The sequence below is a fragment of the Triturus cristatus genome, chromosome 7 (assembly GCF_964204655.1).
Source record: "Triturus cristatus chromosome 7, aTriCri1.1, whole genome shotgun sequence".
Taxonomy (NCBI): Eukaryota; Metazoa; Chordata; class Amphibia; order Caudata; family Salamandridae; genus Triturus; species Triturus cristatus.
Window position 1 is genome coordinate 272,246,018 of NC_140590.1, and position 25,028 is coordinate 272,271,045.

The window sequence follows — 25,028 nt, forward strand, 5'->3', positions numbered from 1 at the left end:
GAGGTTATCAATGTGCCATACAACGATCATCTGGTCAGCAACAAACTCAACAGAGGGTGTCCCATATAAATCAGCCACAGAAACAGTTTACAAATGATACAGTTGTACTACAAGCAGAATAAAAAAGGAATATGACGGCCAAATCGTTCAGAGTGTCGCCAAAGTTTGCCATTCAATAAAAGAGTTTAAACCCGTCTCAACCGTTTTAGCAGACCAAATCCACCTGTTTTCCTTCAGAGTAAGTAATCGGTCCACATTCTGTCTGCGTTTAGTGTTTTTTATTGACTCAAGTACAAACCACTTCATGTCTGAAGGGGTATGGCCTTTTTGCATATAGTGCTCCACCAAAGGTGCTGTGAATTGAGTTAAATTTGGTTCTACACATTGTGTGTGAATTCAATTGACTTTCCCTCTAAACCTCATTTCCCTATGTCAGAACAGGAGACACTCACATACTCTGACGAATATATAGCTAAAATAGCAGGAGGACCGTCTCTTCTGGGTCCTTCTAGCGGTAGCAATAGCCAGAACATCCAACAGACTTGACTAAGGAACAATTTAGAAAGACTGCATAAGAAACTTATTAGAACAGAATTGCATGCGAAATTACAGACTGTCTGAATAACAATATCATTCCAGTGGGGTTGCAGGTACGGAATATCCCAGTCATCTTTGTAGATGATGAAGACTTTAAAGTAGGTTTCAGCTTCGTTTCAAATAAGTGCTCAAGAAGCTGGATGGTTCTTAGTATTGAAACTGCCTTAAAACATATTGATAAGTTGAAAGCCGAAATAGCAGAGCTGGAAAAACAAATTCTAGAAGACACCTCAGTAACAGATGCTCGCGAGTTTTTAAAGAAACTAGAGACCATTATCTCAGATTTCCAGAGAAACAATATACTAAAGAAAACTGAGAAATTACAAAAAGATATTAAGAACTATTCGAGAGAACGTACCTATCCATTTCTAAAAAAAGATTTTTTTCAACAAAATCCCAACCAATCTAATTGGATACCTAAGCATACCACATTCTCAGACACAGGTTCTTCAAGTTCTGATGAGACTAATAGTCGTGGAGGTGCATCCAATTATAGATACGGCAGAGGACAGAATCAGCCACCTTCATCTCCTTTTTTAGGAAGGGGCCCCAATTCACAGAGAGGCAGGACTCGCAACACCAGGAGAGGGTGGTTCAGGAATCAATACACCCCAGGGTTCCGACAGACCAGGAACACGTACTACGAATGGTAGAACAAAGGGAACAAGATAACCCTCCCATTATGCCTAATTCCAACTCTCAAAATCTTGAGATTGTCCCTATCTTTAATTTATCGAATCATGCACTGAGTTCTAAAGAGATTGAACTATTAAGTCATGGTCTATCATATGTGCCTACCCACAGAAATGACATGTTTTCAACACAGGTAGAATTGTATAAGTTTTTTAGGACAATTCGCCTAAAATACATGTTCAGTAAAACTCCACCTGCCACACAGAATAATGTTACAGGTTTACGATGCCCGTCAACTTTTTATCCGGCGACGAACCTGATGCCTAAAGAGTTGATTACTTTTGAAAATGTGGTTTTGCTGGAGATTGAGCAAATGTTCAAAAATAAACACTATGTGAAATACAATTTCACCAAAGAGGAACATCTGACATTGAAAACCCTTGCCAGCAGGGAGGATATTATTATCAAACCTGCTGACAAGGGGGGTAGCATCATCATACAAAACAAAACAGACTATGATTCTGAAGTTCTTAGTCAACTTAGTAACATGATCCATTATGTTAAACTCACAAAAGATCCCACTGACAGAGTGAGAAATAAGATTCTTGAGCTCACAAAGTATGGACGAGATAATCTATGGCTGAGTCCCAAAGAATTTGATTATCTCAATAAAACAGATTTCTCCATACCGGCGTTCTATACGCTACCAAAAATTCACAAACATGACAAAAAACCTCCAGGAAGACCGATTGTAGCCGGTTGTCAGTCCATCCTACAACCACTAGCTGAATATGTGGATTTTTTCATCAAGCCCTTTGTAGTCTTAACAAAATCATATACTAGAGATAGCACACAGGTGATTGTGGCAGTTGAAGGTCAAGCATTCAATAAACATCAAAATATCCTAGTGACGATGGATATAGAAAGCTTGTACACGAATATACCCCAGGGCGAGGCCCTGGATGTGATTCACGCTACATTAGAACAAAGATGTCGCCCCCACCAAGTACCATCAGACTTCATCACAGAATGTGCAAAAATTGCATTAGAAGAAAACTACTTCCTATTTAATAACGACTATTATGGCCAAATCAAGGGAGTCGCTATGGGAGCAATTTTTGCTCCCGATATAGCGAATCTATATGTGGCCGCCTTTGAGGAGGAAGTAATTTACAAGAATAATCCTTTTGCAAACGAGATAAAGAAATATCTCAGATATATTGATGATGCATTTCTGGTATGGGAGGGATCAGTGGCCCGACTAGATGAGTTTCATGCATGGTTAAACTTACAAAATAACCATCTTAAATTTACTTTGGAACATGATGTTCAGGCCATTAATTTCTTAGACTTACGGATATGGAATGATGACGGGAGGTTAGCCACCAGTCTATTTACCAAGCCGACGGCGAGAAATACACTGCTTGAATATAACAGCCACCATTCCCGTAACCTACGAGATAACCTCCCGTTTGGACAGTTTCTCAGAATTAAACGAAACTGTACCAGACGGGAGGATTATTTCAGAGAGGCAAAAGTACTGCAGACTAAATTGATGATGAGGGGCTACCCATACAGACTTGTTAAACGTTCCCTGAAAAGGGCATGGTACTATGATCGGGAGGCACTTTTGCAAGCTAAGGAAGTACCAGTCCCCACATCAGAAACCATTATGTGTGTCACAACATTTGGCACAGAATCCAACACAATCAAAAAGATAGTGACAAAGAATTGGCACTTAGTCCAGAAGTTAGAACCACAGCTAACAATACCACGGTTTGCATTCAAGAGGGCTCGTAATTTGAGGGACTCTCTTGTGAAAGCTTATAGAGAGCCTGTCCCAGTGACTTTGACAAACCTGTGGGGATTACCATCCTTGACTGGTCATTATCCCTGTGGACACTGTGTTGCATGTCCCACAACGTCTGTAGTAAAATCTTGTGTCCTAAATGGCAAAGAATGGACACTACGCCAGCATACCAACTGTCTCACCAAAAACGTGATCTATTGCATAGAATGCCCCTGTGCGCTTTTTTACATTGGAAAAACAACACAAGAGATTAAAAAACGCATAATTCAACACCAATCACGCATTAGATGCAAAGTTATCACAGCACCTTTGGTGGAGCACTATATGCAAAAAGGCCATACCCCTTCAGACATGAAGTGGTTTGTACTTGAGTCAATAAAAAACACTAAACGCAGACAGAATGTGGACCGATTACTTACTCTGAAGGAAAACAGGTGGATTTGGTCTGCTAAAACGGTTGAGACGGGTTTAAACTCTTTTATTGAATGGCAAACTTTGGCGACACTCTGAACGATTTGGCCGTCATATTCCTTTTATATTCTGCTTGTAGTACAACTGTATCATTTGTAAACTGTTTCTGTGGCTGATTTATATGGGACACCCTCTGTTGAGTTTGTTGCTGACCAGATGATCGTTGTATGGCACATTGATAACCTCTTGATGTGCCGGCTTAATTCAATATAACATTCACCCTCCTGTGAATTATGATCCTTTAAGTTTAGTTTTTCAATTTTTTATCGACTTATCGATAGCGGACTCTGGACCATAGCACTCTTAAAATGGCTGTTTTGTTGCCAATCTGATGCGCGATAGCTTGGCATAATATTCTTCTTCTATTTACAATGCCATTATAGAGATTAATGGAATTGTCCGGTATTTCTTTCTTTTTTGTAATTCTTTTTTGCAATTCTTTTTGATCCAGAAGTTATGATCGTTTTTACATGGGCCACCTTATCCAATATGGCCGATCTGTTTGGTCTCCGGCACTATGTTGAAGTTTTAACAAGATGCAGGGTCGTATTTAATTAATTATCAGCACGATACCTGCGCATATTGATAATATACCTATCAGGATTATCAGGCTAGTTTTTGAATTAGGTGGTATGCGCGTTGTTTTCATGGTTTGCTGAATTGTAGCTAAGCTGAATCCATGATGGACCATCTGAGCTCATGGCGTTCAGTAAATACGAGTAAATAGATGGTATTCATTTCCTATGGAAAAACCACACTCCAAGATGGCCGACTCTTTAGTTATGGTTTTGACTAGACCAGTTGATAAATAAACTTCCGCCTTCACACGAGTTCGTTGCTCGGACTCCTGTGGGCGAGTTGAACTGGAGAAGTTGTCTTGGTGCAAAACGAAGTAAGTGCCTTCTGTGTCAAATAGAACTGGTAGTTAGCTGTGATAGTTGGCTTACATTGCCTGATAGGTTTTAACAACTAGATTTTTTCTTTATTTGGTTTCAGAGTATATAAACACCGTCTTAAGTGGCTGCTCCCTAGTAAGTAAAACGGCTGTTTTACAAGTGCCTCATTGGCTTATGATTTAGGTGATGGCGTTTTGAGGTTCTTTGGTTGTATTCATTGTTGTCTTTTTAATATTCAGTGTGTCTATGTATTACAAGATAAGAGAACGACACTGAAAGTTGGAATAAGGAAGTAAGTGGTTCCTCTTAACAGTGTTTGATACACGTTAAGTTGCACTTGTGTTGGTAAATTAGTGGCACTTTTGGTCGTGTCGCATGGTTTTTATACATTTTGGTTCACGTGTTCCATTGGTGGCCTTTCAGTTTGGGGACTTTGTACCTTTACACTCTTGGGGTGGTGGATTCGTCACACACCTTTTTACCTGTCTTCCTTCACTGTAGTGACAATACTTCAAGTTGAACTCGGACTTGTATAATCGTAGTAATTGTGATTCATATGTCTTTTATGAAATATAAATGTTTGGTATGTGTTATTTATATGTATGTACTTTCACATTAGATACATGGTGCAACTGTTGTCCTGATGATGGTCTCGTGGAATTGTCTGGTGGATAAGGAGACCGAAACGTCGACGCTCTGACACTGTTTTGATCCTAAGAAAAACCATTGAATGTTTATATACATTATTAACTAAACAAATGGTTTGTGCTATATGACCAACTGTGGATGGTACATAGTTCATAAGAAAAGTGTCAATAACTACTGCTGAGGCTCTTCATTTAGACAGTAGTTTATGTTGCCTTTGTTCAAATTTGTTTTGTAGATTATGCACGTTTGTGCATGAAATGAAATATATGTTCGAGAAGAAATCAATTTCAGACAAAAATAATACAAAAAATAAAAAATTTTGATTTGTTTGTATTCTGTTGTACATATCTGAGTTTTTGTATAAATTAAGCTCACTACGGTGACTGTTTAAATAACTAATTGCTTTGAAAACAAATCCTCAAGGATTATTCTTGTGTTGACACGTTATACCCAATTCCTTGGGGTTGAATGGGTTGCCCTATTGTGTAGTATTGTCAAGGGAGGTCAACGTGCCTGCATTCTCCACCACTTGTCGAAATGGGCAGGAATACCGTGACACAGACGTAGTAATTTCCGTATAGTTTTAATGGGGATTCGTATGTCCACTTGTACAGAGAGAACAAAGTAAATAAGGGGAGTCTTTGGCGTCGTCTTCCAGGGGGATGGCTTCTCCCTCCGTGGTTTGCGTCCTCTTGTCTCCCCCGTCAGGATGTGAAGGATGGTCAGTGGTATACGAGTGGAGCACAACAAATGAAAAAGAAAAACACAAAGCACCGATTAGGGCTTTAGGCGGTGGCGTTGCGGAGGGAAAGGGTGTGAGGGATGTCACCCGGCTCTAGGAGGCTGCGAGAACGTGTAGGGAGGGATACCTTCACCAGGGTAGCGTCAGGGTCAGTGGTCTGACAGTGCCCTGCTATTCGGACTCCCCGCCTGGCAGCCCCACTCCTCCCTCGGTTCCTGGCTCCACCCGCCTCCCGGTACCCAGCAATTGCTGACGTACCTGCTCAAGCCACGTTCCTCCGGGAGCATGGTGGGGCGCTTCGAGGGAACGATGGCCTCCAGGCTTCTCCTTGGCGGGATCCTTCGGCGTCTTGGGTGCTCCGGGATCGCTGGACTGCTCTCGGCTCCGTGGGACGTCTCTCTCGGCTTCTTCTTCCTTCCGGGGTACGTTCCGTCCTCCATTGGCTGTCGGGTCCTTTACAGCCGGTGACATGGTGTGGGTCCACCCCCAGAGGCCGGAGCATGAATCGTCAGCCTCTTCCTTAAAGGGCCAGGCAAAGGAGGTGGGAGAGCTGGATGACGCGGTCCAGGAGGAATCCGAGTCCGGCGACTGCAAGGGGGAAACAGCAGTGATCGTGTCAGGTAAGCTCAGAGCAGGCATTCCAGAACCCAGCCTCTGACATTTAGTCTTATTTTTGCGGGATTTGGCACATCCTCGACAGCTTGCCTGCAAGTCCAGAAAGAGAGCCGATTAAACAATGGATAAGCATTGTTATTCTCAAAATGCCTGACAAATGCATATGACATGCAATAGTGTTTTTAATCTGTTGCCCCTCATAGCCTGCAACTCAGGTCACCATTAGTTTTCTGCCAAGGTGGAGAGCAAACCTATGTAATATGAATTTTCTTTTTAAATGTTTTGGAACTCTATTGTCAAAGTATGGTTGTGGGCTTTAAGATTGTATACATTTATAATTTGCCAGGCGTGCTTTTGTTTTGCTATTAGATCTTTACCTTCTAAATAGAACTTTGTTACGCATTAGTTTTTTTAGAGCATTTTTAAAACTTAACTGTTGTTATTGGCAGAGCCCAGAAATGTTATGCCTTTAAGTAACTTATGGATTCCTCCAGGTAATGTCTGTTAGGTAAAGCTGAGCTTGCTGTAGACATCTCCCCTTAAGCCGGCGTCTCCAACCTCGAGGGGTCCCCAGACCACAGGTTAAGAACCTGTAATATACATGAACATTATGTACCATTCCCACTGTACTGGGGTCATTATTCCCATGACATATTTATATTTCTTTGATCACATTTCTTTATAAAGGACTAAAACATGGACATGTACATTTGATTATTTTCACCCATTAATTCTCACACATTGCTGCTTAACATGTTCACGTTGTACATTCCGTGCTGCAATTTTATAATGTTTCTTTGAAGTACTTACAGAAGTTATATTTGTCTGGATAGTTGTTTGGGCTTTCTCACCACCTTATTTATCATATTTTTATCTTGTCAGAATTCCTTGCTTAACTGAGCCATGCTGGTATATCTACCTATGGTAAATTAGTCAATAAAGAACTAACAGTAATTGATGAAGTTTCAGCTATATACATATTTGTTTTGCTGTTGGTCTGATTTCAAGCTGCCATAGCTGATGGAAGAGTTTTCCTAACTTAAAACTACTTATCCTTTCCAGTTCACTTGCAGGTGGTGCAAGAATATTGCATTATCAGTGCCTTTGTATTCCTTCACATATGTGCTATAACGATTAATGTATGTATGTGAGGTTTGTGTAGCACAAACCTAGCTTAAAGGTTGTGGAATGCTGTAAAGAATGATATTCCGTCAGGGTGTGAATGGAAGGGTAGCTTAGTTCTGAGTGCAGAAGTAGATTGTTACTGTGTTGAAAAGTAGTGTTCTTTATGCAGGTCTGTCTTCAACTAGCCTCTAAATTGGAGGAGGGTTGGGGTGTTCACGAAAGATGCATAGATCACACGGGGAGTGGAACAGGGGTACTGGAGTGTTGGCATATTAATGTGGTATAGTACTGATGTAGTATTGTCACCCAATATAGTGGCTTGTTTTGTAACATGCATGCTTCTTCGCAGTCATTTCAGAACAGTCAAGGGACAGGCTCAATCTATTTTTAGTAAACTTGAGGTCAAGTGGAACGGAGTGGAGATATTTCTTTCTAAATTACTTAACTCTAGCTAGTGAAAAGACTGATAGGCTAAGTGTGTCACACCCCAGGTATTCTACCATTTTTTTTTGTTGCAAAGACCTTCGTGATCTACTAACCACTGGCCTGTGATAGTTTTGCATTACCAAAGGCCCTGATGGTAGATAAAATCTAGTGTGCCAGGTTCTTGTTTTTCTGTGTCAGTGTGCTTGCACAGGTCTGTCTGCATTTTGCACTGCTTCTTTGGCTCTTAGAGACAGTGTTCCTCTGTTGTTTTGTTAGCTCTGACCTGACAGGCACAAGAAGAGGGTCTCTTAGTTTCCAGTTCCCTGTATTATTGTTATGTTCCTATCCTCTTGTTTCCCTGTTCTGTCATAGTTCTCTGTAAGGTCTTCTTTCCCAATGCTCCCTGTTCTCTGGAACTAATGACTTTAAATGCATTAGAAGCATTGCAGCATCTTGCATCTTGACTTGGGATCAGAATCCAGAGCTATAATTGCAAGTAAGAGAAATTTCGACGCCAGGGGAAGTGGCGTTCTTTGTCAAGCATTATGACCATGATTGTTAAGTATGAGAGGAGTAATGTGGTGGAATTGTCTTTGACAAAATGTCTTCTTCTCAACTCTCCTGACACAGGGCTACTTGTTTATCTCTGTCCTGGTGAACTCCAACAGCGAGCTCATCCGACTCATAAACAATGCCATCAAGAATGACCTGGCCAGTCGCAACCCCACCTTCATGTGCCTGTCCCTGCACTGCATCGCCAATGTGGGCAGCCGTGAGATGGCTGAGGCCTTTGCTTCAGAGATCCCAAAGATTCTGGTGGCAGGGTGAGTAGATGCCCATTATATAAATAAGTCTGTTGTGGGCCACATGATGAATATGCGGGAAATGGAAGAGACCATGTACTTTCATCACATATCATATCCGCTAGAATTACATGCTTTATTTCTATTTCACTTTTACATTGATCTGTAATTGTGTTGCCCTACTGAGAGTAGTAATTGTGGCTACATTCCTTGTGCTAGCATATTTGCTCTGTGACTGATGGTGTATTGCGTTCCTCTAGCTTAAGTATTTTATGTGGTAGACTCATCGCAGTGAGTGCCACATTTTCTTTATCATTAGTTGTTCTTATGTGTGCAGAATAGGAGTTTATACATTGATATGTTTTGAACTGAAAGCTTTGTCATAGTATTTTGTGGGTTTCTTGTGTGTCACTTTGCTCTTTGTGTACAATGAATGTGACAAGCCACTCTTCTTTCCACTTTAGGGATACAATGGACAGTGTAAAGCAGAGTGCTGCCCTTTGCCTGCTGCGACTCTACAAAACGTCTCCGGATCTTGTGCCCATGGGAGAGTGGACGTCGCGAGTTGTCCACTTGTTGAATGATCAACACATGGTATGCTTCTTTGAGACTTGGAGCTGGGGCCCCTGGGGGTTTCTTCATTCTTCAGTACTGGAGCCCAGCATTGTGCCGGCTTAGCCATCACCATTCAGAGGTGTGTGATTGTGATTGAGGTGGACTGATGTGCCACCAAGGATTTTACTGTTGGTCATCTGCCTGTGGACAGACTTCAGTCACTTTTTACGTTATTTCTGTCTTTTTTCCAGACCTATTCAGTTTTTTAGCTGATGTTAAATACTTTTCCTTAGTAGTGTGTCTTGCTAGCAAGATTGGTCTTTAGGTGGCCTCTCTGACCTGTGTTGTTTGCTCATTAGGCGTTCTTTCTCCCTTTAGTGTCTGTACTCGTAATAAACTGTATGTCTAAGGGGACTGTCTTTGCAAAGACAGTCCCTCTAGTAGTTGGGTAGTGGGATGAAGACAGGGGAAAGGCAGGGTTAATGAAGTCCTTTTTCTGGCGCCTCAGGATAAATCTTCTTAATTAGGTCTATGTTCTGATCTGGTAGTGTGCATCAAAATATTATGCACTAACAGCAGTTTTTCATCACACGATAGTTATTCAATTCATAAGATGTAGAAGGTCTCTTTGAGTGGTGCTTGTAAAAAGAAATGTCTCTTCTCATGTTGGAAGCAACATTTATTTATTTAAAATGCATTTATCAAAGGTGAATTAACCACAAGAGTATTGGAGCTCTGTAAAGTTATGAACAGATACATAGAAAACATCTTAATGTAAGGGTTTCTTATCATCCGTAAGACTGCCTAGACCATTCTCCCAGGCCTCTCGTAGTTGTTAGAAGAAATCAGGGTTTGGCCACTAAGTATTTATAAATGCAGGAAATGTTCCCCTCCTTGTATTTCTTGGATAACACTTCTGCTTCCAAGGGTGGTTTGAAGTCTGGGCACTCTATGAGTGTTGCAGTCTACAGTGTCAATGCATGCCTAAGCTGTAAATATCAAAAGAATTGGCTACGATGCAGTTGGAATTCGGTTTGGAACTCCCTGAAGGATTTCATGTGGATCCCTCTCATTACTTCCCCCAGTGTCGCTATCCTGATCAAATGCCACAGATCATGTGAACTGTGGTAGAAGGTTGCCGACCCACTGCGGGGTTACCATGGTGAGCCTACCCCGCCAACACAGGAGCTTGAGCATATCATGACAGATCTTCAGTACTCTCCTGGTGGCGGATGGAAGATCTAAATGTGGCATGCCTCCATAAAGGAAGTGAAGCAGCCGTGTATCTTAGATAGCCCATTGTTCAGATGCATAAGTAGGGTTCCTATCCCAATCAACCCACAATAAATTTTGGACTGCAAGATGTGCCGCTTTGTAATAGATTGTAATATCAACAGCTTCTGTACCCGCTCGTAGGTAGATTTGAAACATTTCTGTAGTGCTATTCTGACCTTAACATTCTGCCTGAGAAAGCCTCTAAGTGTGGAATTAAGTTTGTGAAAAAAGGTGGAATGGAGTGTGTAAGGAAAGTTTTGTAACTGGTACATCATCCTTAGCAATACAGTCATCTTAAAAATTGCAAAAAAAGGTAGAGGAGGAGCACCAATCAAAAGGCCACATCAGTTGCAAGCTTCTCAAGCTGGGGCCTAATACTCTTATCCTGGGTCCACTGGATTTATTTTTGACCATTTACTCGGTTTCACAAAATGTTACTGTGAGGAAACATATATTATACTTGAGTTCCAGTGTCAAAGTTAACAATTGAGTATCAAAGAGACTACCCACTGCCTCACCTTCCCTTTACCACTTGACCACATTGTGAAATTTTTGGGCATATCACTTGAACTCACTGTGCCTCTATTCCCTTGTTTGTCATAATTGAGCATATACCAAGCGCTATATCAACGAGTGTACTTTTGCATTACGCACTTACATTAAATCTGAAAGATCTGGGCGTAGTCCAAATGTTATGGTCCAGATTCTCAAAGGTATTAACACGGGAAGTTTGACTTATATGTGTAAAAGTTGGTTTTGCACCCATAAAAGATTTACTCACTTTAAGTTTTTTTAGTGAGGAAATCGGTTTACAGTGCCTGAAATGCATTGCGAGTTTGTGTACAACTACAAACTTACAAGTTTAAGGTTATTCACCAACTTCTCTCCAAACTTTTTACATCCTGGAAGAGGTTGAACATTTACAACTGAAGAGGGAAGGAATAAAACCTTATCGAGGATAGGAAGGGATTTTACCCCATAAATAAAAAGTGGAGGTATAGGCAAAGGAGTAAAATCAAAAATGTTTGAATTAATAAATTTGCGCTCAGTAGAATATTACATCTACAATTCCTGTGTGTTAGGAGTATCGTGGAAACCTACAACTGTTGCAGGTTTCCAGGTCTACTTCTAAAACCTCTGGTGAATTCCCTAAAGTCAATAAACTGCACCCGTGTATAGTCTCAGAACTTTGGGTGCACTTTTGTGAATTTCTGTAAGAATATGACTGTTATTTATTTTTTATGTATTGGCCATGATGGTTTACATTGATGTTCCATCAAACAGGTTTTAAAGATGCTTTAGAGATGTGGTATTTTAAGTTGATCTTAAAACTGCTTTATAACTTACTAAACTTGTCTCTGTGTTTTCTCTGCTTTGTTCAGTTTGCAGATTTTGTTTTGGATACATTGTTTTGAAAGCAAACAAATTGTGCAATAATTTAACAAAACTGTCTTCAAGATTCCACGGTAGTTTTTTATTTTGTTCAAGTTACAAAGATTGTTTGGGTATGTTTTGTTTTGAAAGAACATATTCTCAAATCTTCCGTTTTTCAGAATGCATTTATAAATAATCAAGAAAAATTCAATTAGGTTTTTATATTGGAGCCACCGTCAGTAATGTGAGCTAAGCTTACAGCTCACTGTATTTTCTGAGTGCTGGCACTAACAATAACGGTTCTGAAATAATTAATCACTTATACAATTTCAAACATCATATACTTTTTAGATACAAATGTTGCTTTAGCATTAGACAATTTTCTTCCACAACCATTTTGTGCTGCTGTAACCTGGCAATGAAAAAGAGTTTGAGCTGCATGTGGTGAGCCTACTTGTTCAGTAAATAAAATAAACATGCAGACTTGTCTTTGATCCTAAACAAAATGTATTGGCTGTTTGGCTATAAGAAGTCCCCACTCATGGAAAACAAAGCAATGAGTTCTTGCCTCGTTTCCAACAATGGGCCATTAAGGGGGGGGGGGGGGTACGTTGAAAGCCACTCTCCAGCATTGCAAACATCACCAAAGATAAACATTGTTCGAAAAAAGTTAAACCATAAAATTGTAAAATACACCATCTAATAATTGTCCTATGAAGTTAAGCAACTCTTTTCAATTTGCTGGCTGTTGTAGAGGCTTTGTACTGCCTAGTAGAAATGGTGGGCAAGTTATTGATTGGAAAATTAATTTACTAGAGTACCAGAAGAGTCCTTAAGAATAATTTGGACCAATTCTAATTCCTATTAATAAACTAGTTAGAGTAAGATTACCTTTGAAAATTGGTTGTACATTAGGTTTTGCCACACATTTAGGAGTTTGCAATAGAAAGGTCTTAACATTTAAACTGAAGAATAAGCACTACCCATAGAGAGACTTTACATTTTTCTCAGTCACTTTTTTCGAAACCTTGGGGATGGTTGTGGCTTATTTCAGTACCATGGGTTATTGGCTCCTGAAGGTAATCTTTTACAAGAAAGTTTTCAGATTTCCACATTACTCCATATAGTATCCAATAGCTTGGGTGTGTCTGGTAAAATGGAGGTGTCCGATAAACCCATGGCTTACAGTTATCCCTCTCATTTGGAAAGAGTGTTTTTCTATCCACCTGAAAAGTACTTTCTTTGAACTAGTCCTCAAGCTGCGGCCAGATTGCTGCTACCGGTTTTGGGACAGATAGTTGCTTAATTTTCATAGTGTTTCATGTCAGGATTTACATTAGAGTGTCTTGGAAATCAGTCGGGCTACTTGGTACTGGACAGCTCAACTACCTGAAATAATGAGTTAGGCAGTCGAGAACCGTAAACTTTTTTTAAAGTTTTTTTTTACTTTTTTGTGTGGAAATTTTGGTTTCACATATACAGCAATATTGCATAAAAAGCATGTATGTTTCTCCAGTGCGTCTAGTTCTATGAAAGGGAAAAGAGGGAACAATACAAGTAAAACATCAACACAATTTACACAGTTATGGTAATTGGAACATAGCAGTTTCTGCTGTGTGCTGGACAAGTCTAAGAATTTGAGGCTCCGACATTGGGGGGAGGGGAGGTTGGCCACGATTCACGGTGTCCCAAATTAGGCAGACCCATACATGTAAGGGATATTCATACAAATTGTCAAGTGTTGAGGGAGTTATTGGGGTGACCCTGTCAGAGAGACAGACGGTACTTGATTAGAACCATATGAGAGGTCCCCATCCCGTCCAATGAGCCAGGTAGTGAAAGGTTCCCATATGTCCCGTGACAGAGATGCCGAAGGCATTAGATCCCAGAATACCGCCAAATGCTCCTGACAGTAGGCAATGTCTCGTAACAACGTAGCAGCCCGGGGGGGCTATAGGGGCACCCTAATGTATAGCTAGTCTACGCTTTGCAAGTAGCAGCATCATGGCCACCAAACGGCGTTTTGCCAGTGGGATTTCCCCTACATATCCTAGCACTGCCATCAGTGGGGTGCATTCCAGTGACAATCCAGTGACAGCTTGTATGGTATCATATACCTGTTTCCAAAATTCGGCAATGGGCGGGCAACTCCACGCAATATGTAGAAAGGCTGCGGCTTCCCATTTGCATTTCCAGCAGCGCAAATGCAGGCTAGCGTCAGTTTGTGTAACTGCATGGGGGTGCAATATACCCTATGTATAAATTTGAAATGGATGAGTCTTAACTTATAGTTCGGGGATAAATGTCTCAGCTGTGAGCAGCAAAATGACCATTGCTTATCTGTGGGTCCGTCCTCCATTGTGTTAGTGCCCTAGGTGCAATGCATGGGGTTTGTGTTTGCGTGAGGTTATATAATCTAGTGATTAATCTATGAGGTGAAGGTGTTGTTAATAGATGCTCTAGCGGCTGCATTATATCAGGGGGGTCTGGGAATGTAGAGTGTATTGTCTTGCAAGTGGCTCGGAGTTGAAAATAAAGGAATAAGTTCTGAAGTGGTATTCGAGTGTCTTCACGTTGTTGTGGCTGCTCTAATAATGTGTCCTGTGGGTACAAGTCCCCCATTGTAGAGATGCCAATGCTACATGCCCGTGTTATGGAGCCCCCATCATTAAGAAAGGGAAAATGTGGATGATGCGCACCTGGGGTGGAGGGTGCGTAGAGCAGTGGAGTCCCGACACGTTTTCTTAAACCTTCCCAGGCCCAACGCAAGGTTTCTACAGTATTTATTCATTGGCCAGTCTGTGGTATGGCTTATACACCGCCACATGCAGAGGAGTAGGGTCAGCAACATCTGTTTCAGTGGCCACGTGTGGCTGGAATGGGGTGGGATGTACCCAGAAGTGAAGGAACTGGGCTTGAGCACATTGAGCGTAAAGTCAGGAGCACCCATTCCACCTCCAGAAAGCGGGCGAGTCAGCAATTCCCAGTTCACGCGAGGTTGGTTGCCTGCCCAAACCAATGCAAGAGCGCAGGGAGTTAAAAAAAAGCCTTGGTCAGAGGTATGGATATGTTAACAAATAGATATAAAAATTTAGGTAGAACTTCTTGGCGATAGCGATTCTGCCAGCTAAGGACAGAGCAGCCCAAATTTTCGATCTGCGCTCCAACCAATCCAGTAACTTGCCAAAGTTAATTCGCCATATATCCTGTAAGTCCTTACTTATTCACACCCCGAGGTATTTTACAGCCCCATCAGCCCATTTAAGTGGGAATTCCAAGGCAACTTTCAGCAGCGCCTCAGTCAGAGGTAAAATAGAGGATTTTGACCAGTTGATCTGTATGCCAGACGTTCCCCCAAAGCGGAGGAGCTCTCTCAACACTGGGTTAAGGTTTTCATCTGGTTTACAAATGTATAACGTTATATCATCTACATACATTGATATTATCTGTCTGTGAATCCCAGACAACGAGCAGTATGGTGCTGGCGAAGTCTGGCTGCTAAAGGCTCCATCGCCACTGCTGTTCGCTGTGGCGAGAGTGAGCATCCTTGCCTGGTGCCACGAGTTATAAAGAATGGTTCCGATATTAGATTATCTGCTCTGAGTCGGGCTGTGGGCTCAGTGTAGAGCAGGCCTAATATTTTAATAAAGTTGAGACTGAATCCTAATCTTGGTTGTTTCGTGAATAAGAAAGGCCATTCCAAGGAATCAAACGCCTTGGTTGTGTCAAGAAACACTGCAATGGCAGGGAGTTGGGGGTCAAGCTGGTGTACCGTGGCGAAGGAAGTGCGCAAATTGTGAGCTGTCGACCTATCCGGAATGAATCCTGATTGGTCTGGTCTAGCTATGAGCGGTAGTAGGGGCTGTAGCCTGTTGGCTATTAGTTTGGCAAGGATCTTAGCATCCATGTTAATTAACGACAGGGGTCCATAAGAGTCACAAATATTAGATGCCTTGTCTGGCTTCAGAAGGGAAATGATAACTGCTTTCCTCATAGTCGGTGGGAGGATTCCTACTTCCATTGACTCCTGATAGGCATCCAACAGTCAGGGCGCCAGCTCCTCCGCATACGTTTTATAAAATGTGGTGGTCAGACCATCTAGCCCAGGTGCTTTTTCGCCAGGTAAACTGCCAATGACTTGTGTGATGCCAGTTATTGTAAAATGTTCGTCCAGGTACTCTCTGTGGGCGTCGCTTAACCAAAGTAGTTCTAATGATTCTAACTATACACTAAGTTCGGGGTGGGGTGTTTTTTGATTTGCTGTGTATAGTGAAGAGTAATGTTTTGCAAGATGTTTATGTGTAGCCCATTGCCCTCTAGTGGGGGATTCGTCTTCATCAAATAATTTGGCTATGAAGGCGGGAGATGTGCGCTGTCTGAGTGCATTAGCAAGGGTTTTACCAGGCCTGTCACCCTCCACATAGCTGCGTGCTCTTGTGTGTTTCCCCAAGAATCGGGTCTCCCTCTCTGCTTCGTCTTCACATTCGGTGATTTTCCCTCGTATGGTTGCTATGTGTCTGGGTTCCCTAGTCTGAAAAAAGAGGTGCTCCGCTGATTTGATTTCTTGCTCAAGTTTTACTATAGTAGACCTAATTGAGCTCAACACCCCTGATTGCTTAGATATGCAGGCCCCTCGGATCATTACCTTGAACGCCTCCCACAGTGTCAAGGCTGAGTCCAGCGACCCTTCATTAGTGGAGAAATATTGTGTAATGTCAGTTCTGAATACAGAATTCAGGAGCACGTGCGGTGGTAGGCTCCAGCTGAATGCGTGGGTTAATGTTTGAGGCAACTTCCAGTGCAGTACCACTGGGGCGTGGTCAGATAACGTGCGTGCAAGATGTAGAGTGTCTATGGTCCATGAAGCAATATCATATGTGACTAACCGATAGTCTATCCTACTTCCGGTCCCAGACGCTGCGACCGTTTTCTACACATCAGCGCACACGCTGCCCAAGTGTTCCACATTTGTCCAAAATTACCCTTAATGTGGACCCGATACTGACTCATTGCCGATACCTTGGCTCCGTCATAACGCGCTAACACAAGCCACACACTCGTCAGTGAAGCCCGTACTCCTGGCTCCACCCACCGGTGCACCCGCTGGACCGCACCAGGGTCTATATACTTACCTCTTCCCTAAAACCGGGATGGAATTATAACCGGTTAAGAGTGAAGACCCCATATTTACTCCACTCTGGTCCTTATTCCGGACCCCTCCGATACACTAAGAAACACTCACTTTCAATAGCCAGCCAGGACGGAAGTACAACCGGCAGAGAGATTCAAGATCTCCTTCTCATTGCCCTGAAGAAGTCTCGAGGTACTTCCCCAGACGAAACACGTGTCGGCCGGGCAATCGTTCAGGATTAAAGAAGAATACAAAACTCCTGAGTGTTTATTGTGATTTCTAATACATGTTTGCACATTGAATGTCTGTTTGTGTTAACGTATGACACAGAGTAAATATTCTGCAACTTAATATAGACGTATGCACAGGCCTATTGCAAATTTTGTGAGACCTCTGGTCTGTAACTCGGGGGGTTCAAGGTAACCCCCTCCTGTTGGCACTGTCCCATAAAAATGATAGCCAGATAATATGTACACTTGTTGTAGGCGCCAGATTCCTACCACATACGTCCAAAACCTTGTCCCTTGTTCATATCAGTGGTCTATCCTAGACCAGGCATTATGTTGCGAAGTAATACATGTTCCCTCCCTCATGGTTGGGTTCCTGTTACACCAGATATACATAAGACCGTGCTCAAGGATAATGTTATTGAGGTGTAGGGCTGCCTTGGGGTGTGGGTTGAGATAAGCACCTATTCTGTCCCAGTCATTGTTAAGAGTGGCGTTAAAGTCCCTGCCCCAAATTATCGTGTTTTTAGGTCTCGGTTGGCGACAGCAGTGCATCCGATGCTCTCGCCATGCGAGTGCCTTTTGCAATCGATTCTCTGAAAGCCTTACATGCACGCGTAGGGATGGACAAAGATGGCTGCTCTTGCCATTTATCCAAACCTAACAGCATGCGTGTGTACGTACGGACAGTGGACAGTCCGACGCCATCTTGTGGCAATAGCTTTCTATTGTCATGGCAACCAAGCTTCTTATCAGAAGCTTAGTCACGCTGCCTTGTTTTGGGCTCCCGCTCCGAGTCGGTAGTGAGTCTGTGCTGGTGTCACTTAATGTACTTGCTGCTGTGTTGGAAGTCCAGCTTCTTGCGGTAGCGTCAGTAACGTGATGAGTTCCCTTGTATTTGCTAGTTTATTTGTGTTTTTGCATTCTGTTTCCCCTGATATCTGCCTGCATGGCGCATGTAAATGTGAAAGGCATTGGCAGCAACACAACCATTGTTTTACAATACATACTTGAAATACGCGAGCTCACACACGGCGAATGCATTGGAAATACAGAGCGCGCAAACACGCTCCGAGGCAGACATGGCATACACTGAGGCAGGCACACAAAGACATCAACAACACACGAACGCTAACTGCACACAGGTGCACTCCCCCACCAACACTTCACACTTGAACTGAACAGAAGAGCAGGCACGCATACAGACACAAACAAGACACATCATCGGAAAGACTGACACCAGCCCTCCTCACACTAACATCACACACGGCAGTGCCGCAGTCCCAACACCACAAAACAGCATGCACGCGTCACGCTCACCAACTCCACACAACAAAACACATAAACTCACTACCGCACAAAAAAACCTCCACGCTCCCACGTGCACACAAAAATAAACAGTGGCAAGCCAAATACAGACATAAACTAGACAAAGAACTATAGGAGTGGCGAGCGCTGGTTGTTTTAATCAATCAAAAAGGATAGGGTGTGCATGGCACATGGAAATGTGAAAGGCAGACTTGGCTCATTTTAAAAAGAGCAGCGCCATGTGTTTTCTTTTTTTTCACCTTCCTTATCTTCTGTGTCTTCCAGAACACCCCCCACCTCCATCCCCTCACCTCCTCCTCCTCTGCCCACCTACCATCAGTTATTATCTACACAGAGGCAGGCACAGATCTCAGAGGGTCAAGGGGAGGACGGGGTATTCAGGCAGACTAGCGTCCTCTCTCTGTCACCGTCATTCTGTCTTCCCTCGCATTCTTCCTGTTTTTGTTGTCCTCTCCCGCAACAGTGCTGCAGAGGTTTGTGTTCCATGGCGCCTGTGATTACTCCGTTAAGTCCCTGTTGAAGTGGGGGCTGATGGCAACACTGTTGCAAGCCGGACATGCCAGGCGGCTGGTACAATATTTCCTGTCTACAGTAATGACCGGAGTACAGGTCCAACATTGCGTGTGAAGGCTGTAACCCATGGATATTCATTAGATGTGTAGCGGCTTCAGGTGAAATTATAGCGCATACAGTAGTGACCGGAGTACAGGTCCAACATTGCGTGTGACGGCTGTAACCCATGGATATTCATTAGATGTGTAGCGGCTTCAGGTGAAATTATAGCGCATACAGTAGTGACCGGAGTACAGGTCCAACATTGCGTGTGAAGGCTGTAACCCATGGATATTTATCAGATGTGTATCGGCTTCAGGTGAAATTATAGTGCATACAGTAGTGACCGGAGTACAGGTCCAACATTGCGTGTGAAGGCTGTAACCCATGGATATTCATTAGATGTGTAGCGGCTTCAGGTGAAATTATAGCGCATACAGTAGTGACCGGAGTACAGGTCCAACATTGCGTGTGAAGGCTGTAACCCATGGATATTCATTAGATGTGTAGCGGCTTCAGGTGAAATTATAGAGCATACAGTAGTGACCGGAGTACAGGTCCAACATTGCGTGTGAAGGCTGTAACCCATGGATATTTATCAGATGTGTATCGGCTTCAGGTGAAATTATAGTGCATACAGTAGTGACCGGAGTACAGGTCCAACATTGCGTGTGAAGGCTGTAACCCATGGATATTCATTAGATGTGTAGCGGCTTCAGGTGAAATTATAGTGCATACAGTAGTGACCGGAGTACAGGTCCAACATTGCGTGTGAAGGCTGTAACCCATGGATATTCATTAGATGTGTAGCGGCTTCAGGTGAAATTATAGAGCATACAGTAGTGACCGGAGTACAGGTCCAACATTGCGTGTGAAGGCTGTAACCCATGGATATTTATCAGATGTGTATCGGCTTCAGGTGAAATTATAGCGCATACAGTAGTGACCGGAGTACAGGTCCAACATTGCGTGTGAAGGCTGTAACCCATGGATATTTATCAGATGTGTATCGGCTTCAGGTGAAATTATAGTGCTCACTATCACACTTCGTAAGCAATGTCACAGGGAGGACAGGGCACCAAACTAGAGCCTCTCACACCCAACAGCGGCGCTATATCCAGCGAAGACGATCGGGGAGTACAGCGCCTAAAATTGCCCCCACCTTACGATCACAAACGCAACGTAGCAATTAATTCCAGTGAAGAAGCAAGGCCCCTGAATTTAACACTGTTCCCACAGTCACAACCACTGGCTATAATCGCATGCATCAAAAGCCGCCCACACTGCGCTCCGTTTATTATTATTTTTTCTTCCCCTGACCGCACTTCGCTGTCCATGCATTTTCGCACCCCATCCCCTGCCCGCAATCCATTGTCCGTTAATTTTTGCACCCCCCGCCCCCACTCCCTGGATTTTCGCACCCCCCGCCACAGTGTCTAAGCCCATTCTTAGGCATTGTAAGTGCAGTGCTGCCATTAAGAGTATATGGTGCTGGGAGCTTGTCATTACGAACTCCACAGCACCATAATAGCTACACTGAAAACTGAGAAGTTTGATATCAAACTTCTCAGCCCATTAAACCCACACTGATGCCAGTGTGGGATTTAATGAAAAATGCGCACACAGGGCATCTCAGAGATGCCCTCTGAAAAATTACAAGCTTCTGGTGGGTTCCCTGACAGGTACACACCAGCCTGCCACCACAAGACATGTTTCTGGACACCTAGGATGGGAGCCTACGCTCCCTGAGCCCAGAAACAAAGCCTTTCCTCGGCGGAGGTGTTCACACCTGCCCCAGGCCAGGAAGAGCCATCTGCGGCAGGGGAGCTTCAAAGGCCTGGCAGCCTTTGTAACGCAACCCCCAGCCTCTCCTGCTATCAGGAGCAGGCCCCCTTCCTGTGTCCCCTCCCTTTCGGCATGAAGACTGGCGGGAAAAATTAGCCTGCCCTGGAGGTGTGCCCATCTTTGCCAACTCCACCCCTCAGGTGGGGGAGGCGAGATGAAGCCCGCTCTTCAGTGCTCGCCATCTTGCAGATGGCTGGCACTTCCCAATCAGGACTAGGGATTGTGCTCACTCCCCCACGTGGGGTGAGCACACCAAGGGTGTAGTCACTCTAAGGTCAGTTACCCATTGGCTACTCACCTCAAGACCCCTAAAACACCCCCTAAACACAGTATTTAGGGGGCAGCCCTGAACCAAGAAGGAGATCCAGCCTACCTACAAGAAGCAAAGAAGGACGAAGAGCCGTGCAGAGCTAACAAGTGACATCAAAAGAGGTGGCATCAGATATTAAGGCCTCACACTTATGTTTAGCAGATCTATCATAAGTACGTTTGAGCGCTCTATGAGGTTTAACAAATGAGATTTTGCGCCTGGTTTATGCCAAAAAAGTAATGTAACCCCAAAATCTGGACCTCAACTTATACACTTACTTTTTAAAAACTCTGACACAAAGAAATTGCCAAATTGCCAACAAGGAGAAAAGTAACATTAAATCTATTTTGCTCAATTGTTTGCAAAGTCTGGATTTTAAAATATCTTATGAGGTTAAGTCACCTGCTTTAGAGATTTTTGTGTGCCCAGAAAATCTCAGGGAATAATAATAATGGTAAGATAACTCTGGGGGTTAATGCATTGGCTGGAGGGATCTCTGTTTTATCCTGTCCCAGTTTTGAGTCAAATAAACATAGAGGGTATTATGTTTTCTGCAAAGCACATCATGTAATATGCAGATTATAGATTTTCATTTTATGTAGCTAGTTAAGTGGGTTACTGCTTTTAACACTGAGAACCTTTTGTTACTTGCAGTTCATAAACACACCCTGTACATTGATTTACACACACACAATTTATTGTCAATATGTAAAATGTGCATGTGATGTAAAGTGCTCTGACACCCTACATCCCGATGAGTAGCACTGTAAAAGAAAACAAAATAGTGGTATGTAAATTGGAATTTGTGTAAACTCTGTGACAAACCAGCACATCTGACATTCTTATAGTGCATGTATATCTCTTAGATACATGGACTGAACGAAGTCAAAAGCATGCCTCTCTTAAGTACTTTTTGAAGTAATAACAAGAGCTGTGCCTTTGCTTCCCCTCCATTGTGTTTGCATTACTGCACTTTGCTGCTCAGAATGAAACGAAACAACATGCAGGTGCTGCTGAATGTGTCCTGGTGTCTTAAACTGACACCGGGACAAGTTTAGTATATTTCTGTGGGGGCTAACTTCTTGGCAGGGTAGACGGCGTCCACCCTATGAAAATAGTGGGTAGATGCCGTTTACCCACGTGTACCCTCTACTCGTGCCCTGATGAAACTCAAGTCCACTCTACAGCACTCTACAGCACTCCACTCTATGGCACTCCACTCTATGGCACTCCACTCTACGGCATTCCACTCTACGGCACTCCACTCTACGGAACTGCACTCTTCGTCACGCCACTCCACACTACGGGCACTCCACTCTACAACACTCCACTCTACTCCAAATCCATACAGTCTATGCCACTCCAGCCTACACCACTCCACTCCATTCTCCTCTCCTTTACGCCACTAGCTTTTAGCCATGCTGAATGGCTGCTGTATAACATGGCTAAGAAATATTGGCAAAGCCAATGGCTCTTGCATAGGCGAGACCTTTTGCCATTGTAAATGCTTGTGTTAGCAATACCATCATATAGAGGCCATGTGAGGGCCTTTCAAAACTTTGGAGGGAGAGAGGGAAGAGACAGAGCACAAGGGATAATAATATTGGTTTCAAAGGACTGCTGGATCAGCTGGGATTAGTAGGGCAGGGGACAGAGGACAGAGTGAGACTAAGTGAGCGGAGAGTGAATCTCAAATAAGCGGAGAGGGTTGCAGGAAAGGGTCTGGATGTAAAGGGGACCACAGGTTAAGGTAAAAGGGAGAAGACCTTCGTGTTCCATGTTAGAATTTTTTTTTGTCATGGGTCAAAAAGAAAGCAAGACCCCCATTCAGGTTCGCAAAGAAGGACATCTTGGGAAAATTGGGGGAAGTGTGTGCATTTTCAAGCACATTCGGTTTGTAGCATTGGTGAACACCACATATGATCTGAAGAGGAGAAATTGAGGGGATATCCAGACGCTGCTCCGCTGTAATGGCGGAGGAGAATCGCCCCACAGCCCACGCCAGCAGACGGTAAATAAAATGACAATAACACAGTTCTTGTCATTTCATTTATGCTGTCTGTCCGAGCCCTGCAATGATTATAGGGTGGGGCCGGGCATGTCTGGGAGGAGTAGAGTGCACTTATTAGTGTGCATGTATGCTTGGCCGGTCGTCCTAGGCTGGTCAAGCACACATGAAAACGTATGTTTCTCCAGAAAAGGCACAGGCTCCAAGGCACTGTCTGGGCGGCAAACAAAGACGCTCAGACCAATCCTGGTGCTGCTTTCATGTGAGAGCAGCGCCTGGAGTCTGTGTAGAACCTGTGCCCTGAGGGCTCATCCCCTTCCACCCAACGACGATGAAAGGAGCAGCAAGGCGGCTGTCAGCAGAGTGGAGCAGCAGGTAAGTCTGTTTTTTTATTTTATTATTTCAGCCCCCCTTCCCAAACCCCTGCCCTCCTCCCGCTGTCACCCTACCACTCAGGATAGACGGCGGCCGTCACTGGGGATGTCCATAAATCAATTTTGGAAGTATATTTTCAAATAATAAATTTGACACGTTAGAGTCAAGATGGGGTCTGAAGACAACTTTACAGGTTTTTTAGGGGGTCCCCTAAAATATTTTCGTAGAAATCTGCATTTTACTGCTGAAGACAGTAATATGCACATTTTATGATTTAACTATGTTTATTTATTTATTTAATTTAAGAAGTTTTATATAGCGCTGGCCTGACCCTAGGGTATCGGAGCGCTTTACAGCAGATACTTTGCAGAGATTCACCACACACAAAACAAAAGAGCGACACATTAACAATGCAGGACAGTCTTAGTCTTCGTTGTCCTTCGTAGTCTTGCAGTTGGAGCAGTTTGAGGTGTCTGCTTCCCTACTCCGACTGATTCTATCGAGTCCCTAGGGAGCGGTTGAGGAACAGGATTTTGAGTTGGCTTTTGAATTTGACAAAGGAGGGAATGGTTCTGATGTGAGGGGAATAGAGTTCCAGATTTTGGGAGCACTTCCGGTGAATGATCGAGCCGCGGTTCTTTGTTTTTGAGCTTTTGGTGGAATGAGTAGGAGAGAGTTTGAGCTTCTGAGGCTCCTGGCCGACCGGCTTTTTTGAGCTTTTCCGCCAGATATTCGGGTTTGCCGGTATGTAGGGCTTTATGCGTGAGGCAGGCAGTTCTAAAGCCTATCCGCATTTCAACTGGGAGCCACTTAAGTTCCCTGAGTGTAGGAGAAATGTGGTCGAATTTCTTGATTCCGGTGATCATTCTGGCTGCCGCATGCAGCGTTGTTTTGATGGGAGCCAGATGTGATTTTGCTATTCCTGAGAGGACTGCGTTCCCATAGTCCAGTCTTGACAGTACCAGTGTTTGGGTGGTCTGTTTGAGATCACTGGGCGGAATGAAGGGTTTTATTTTGTTCAGTAGTTTAAGGTTAAGGAAAGCGCTCTTGGCCGAATTCTTGATGTGACTTGTCATGTCCAGCTTTGGGTCTAGCATGATGCCTAGTGATTTGACAGAGTCTGCTAGAGTGAGATTCCCGTTGAGCGTATCGACAGACTTTAGCCATTCGGCAATTTGGGGATTCACCTCCTTATTCGAGATGAGGAGTGTCTCAGTCTTGTCAGGGTTTAGTTTTAGGTGGTTGCAAGACAACCAGGGTTGAACATCTCTCAGGACGTCA

At 43.4% G+C, this 25,028-nt stretch overlaps 1 protein-coding gene across 2 annotated transcripts in view; it reads left to right on the top strand.

The window, feature by feature from the left end:
- Nucleotides 1-25,028, top strand: part of LOC146809392 (AP-2 complex subunit alpha-1) — a 297,343-nt gene that overhangs the window by 67,496 nt on the left and 204,819 nt on the right. For both annotated transcript variants that reach the window (XM_085616210.1, XM_085616211.1), the window contains exons 4-5: nucleotides 8,594-8,787; nucleotides 9,231-9,360. In XM_085616210.1, coding sequence (XP_085472336.1) covers nucleotides 8,594-8,787; nucleotides 9,231-9,360 — 324 coding nt within the window. The remainder of the gene's footprint in view (nucleotides 1-8,593; nucleotides 8,788-9,230; nucleotides 9,361-25,028) is intronic.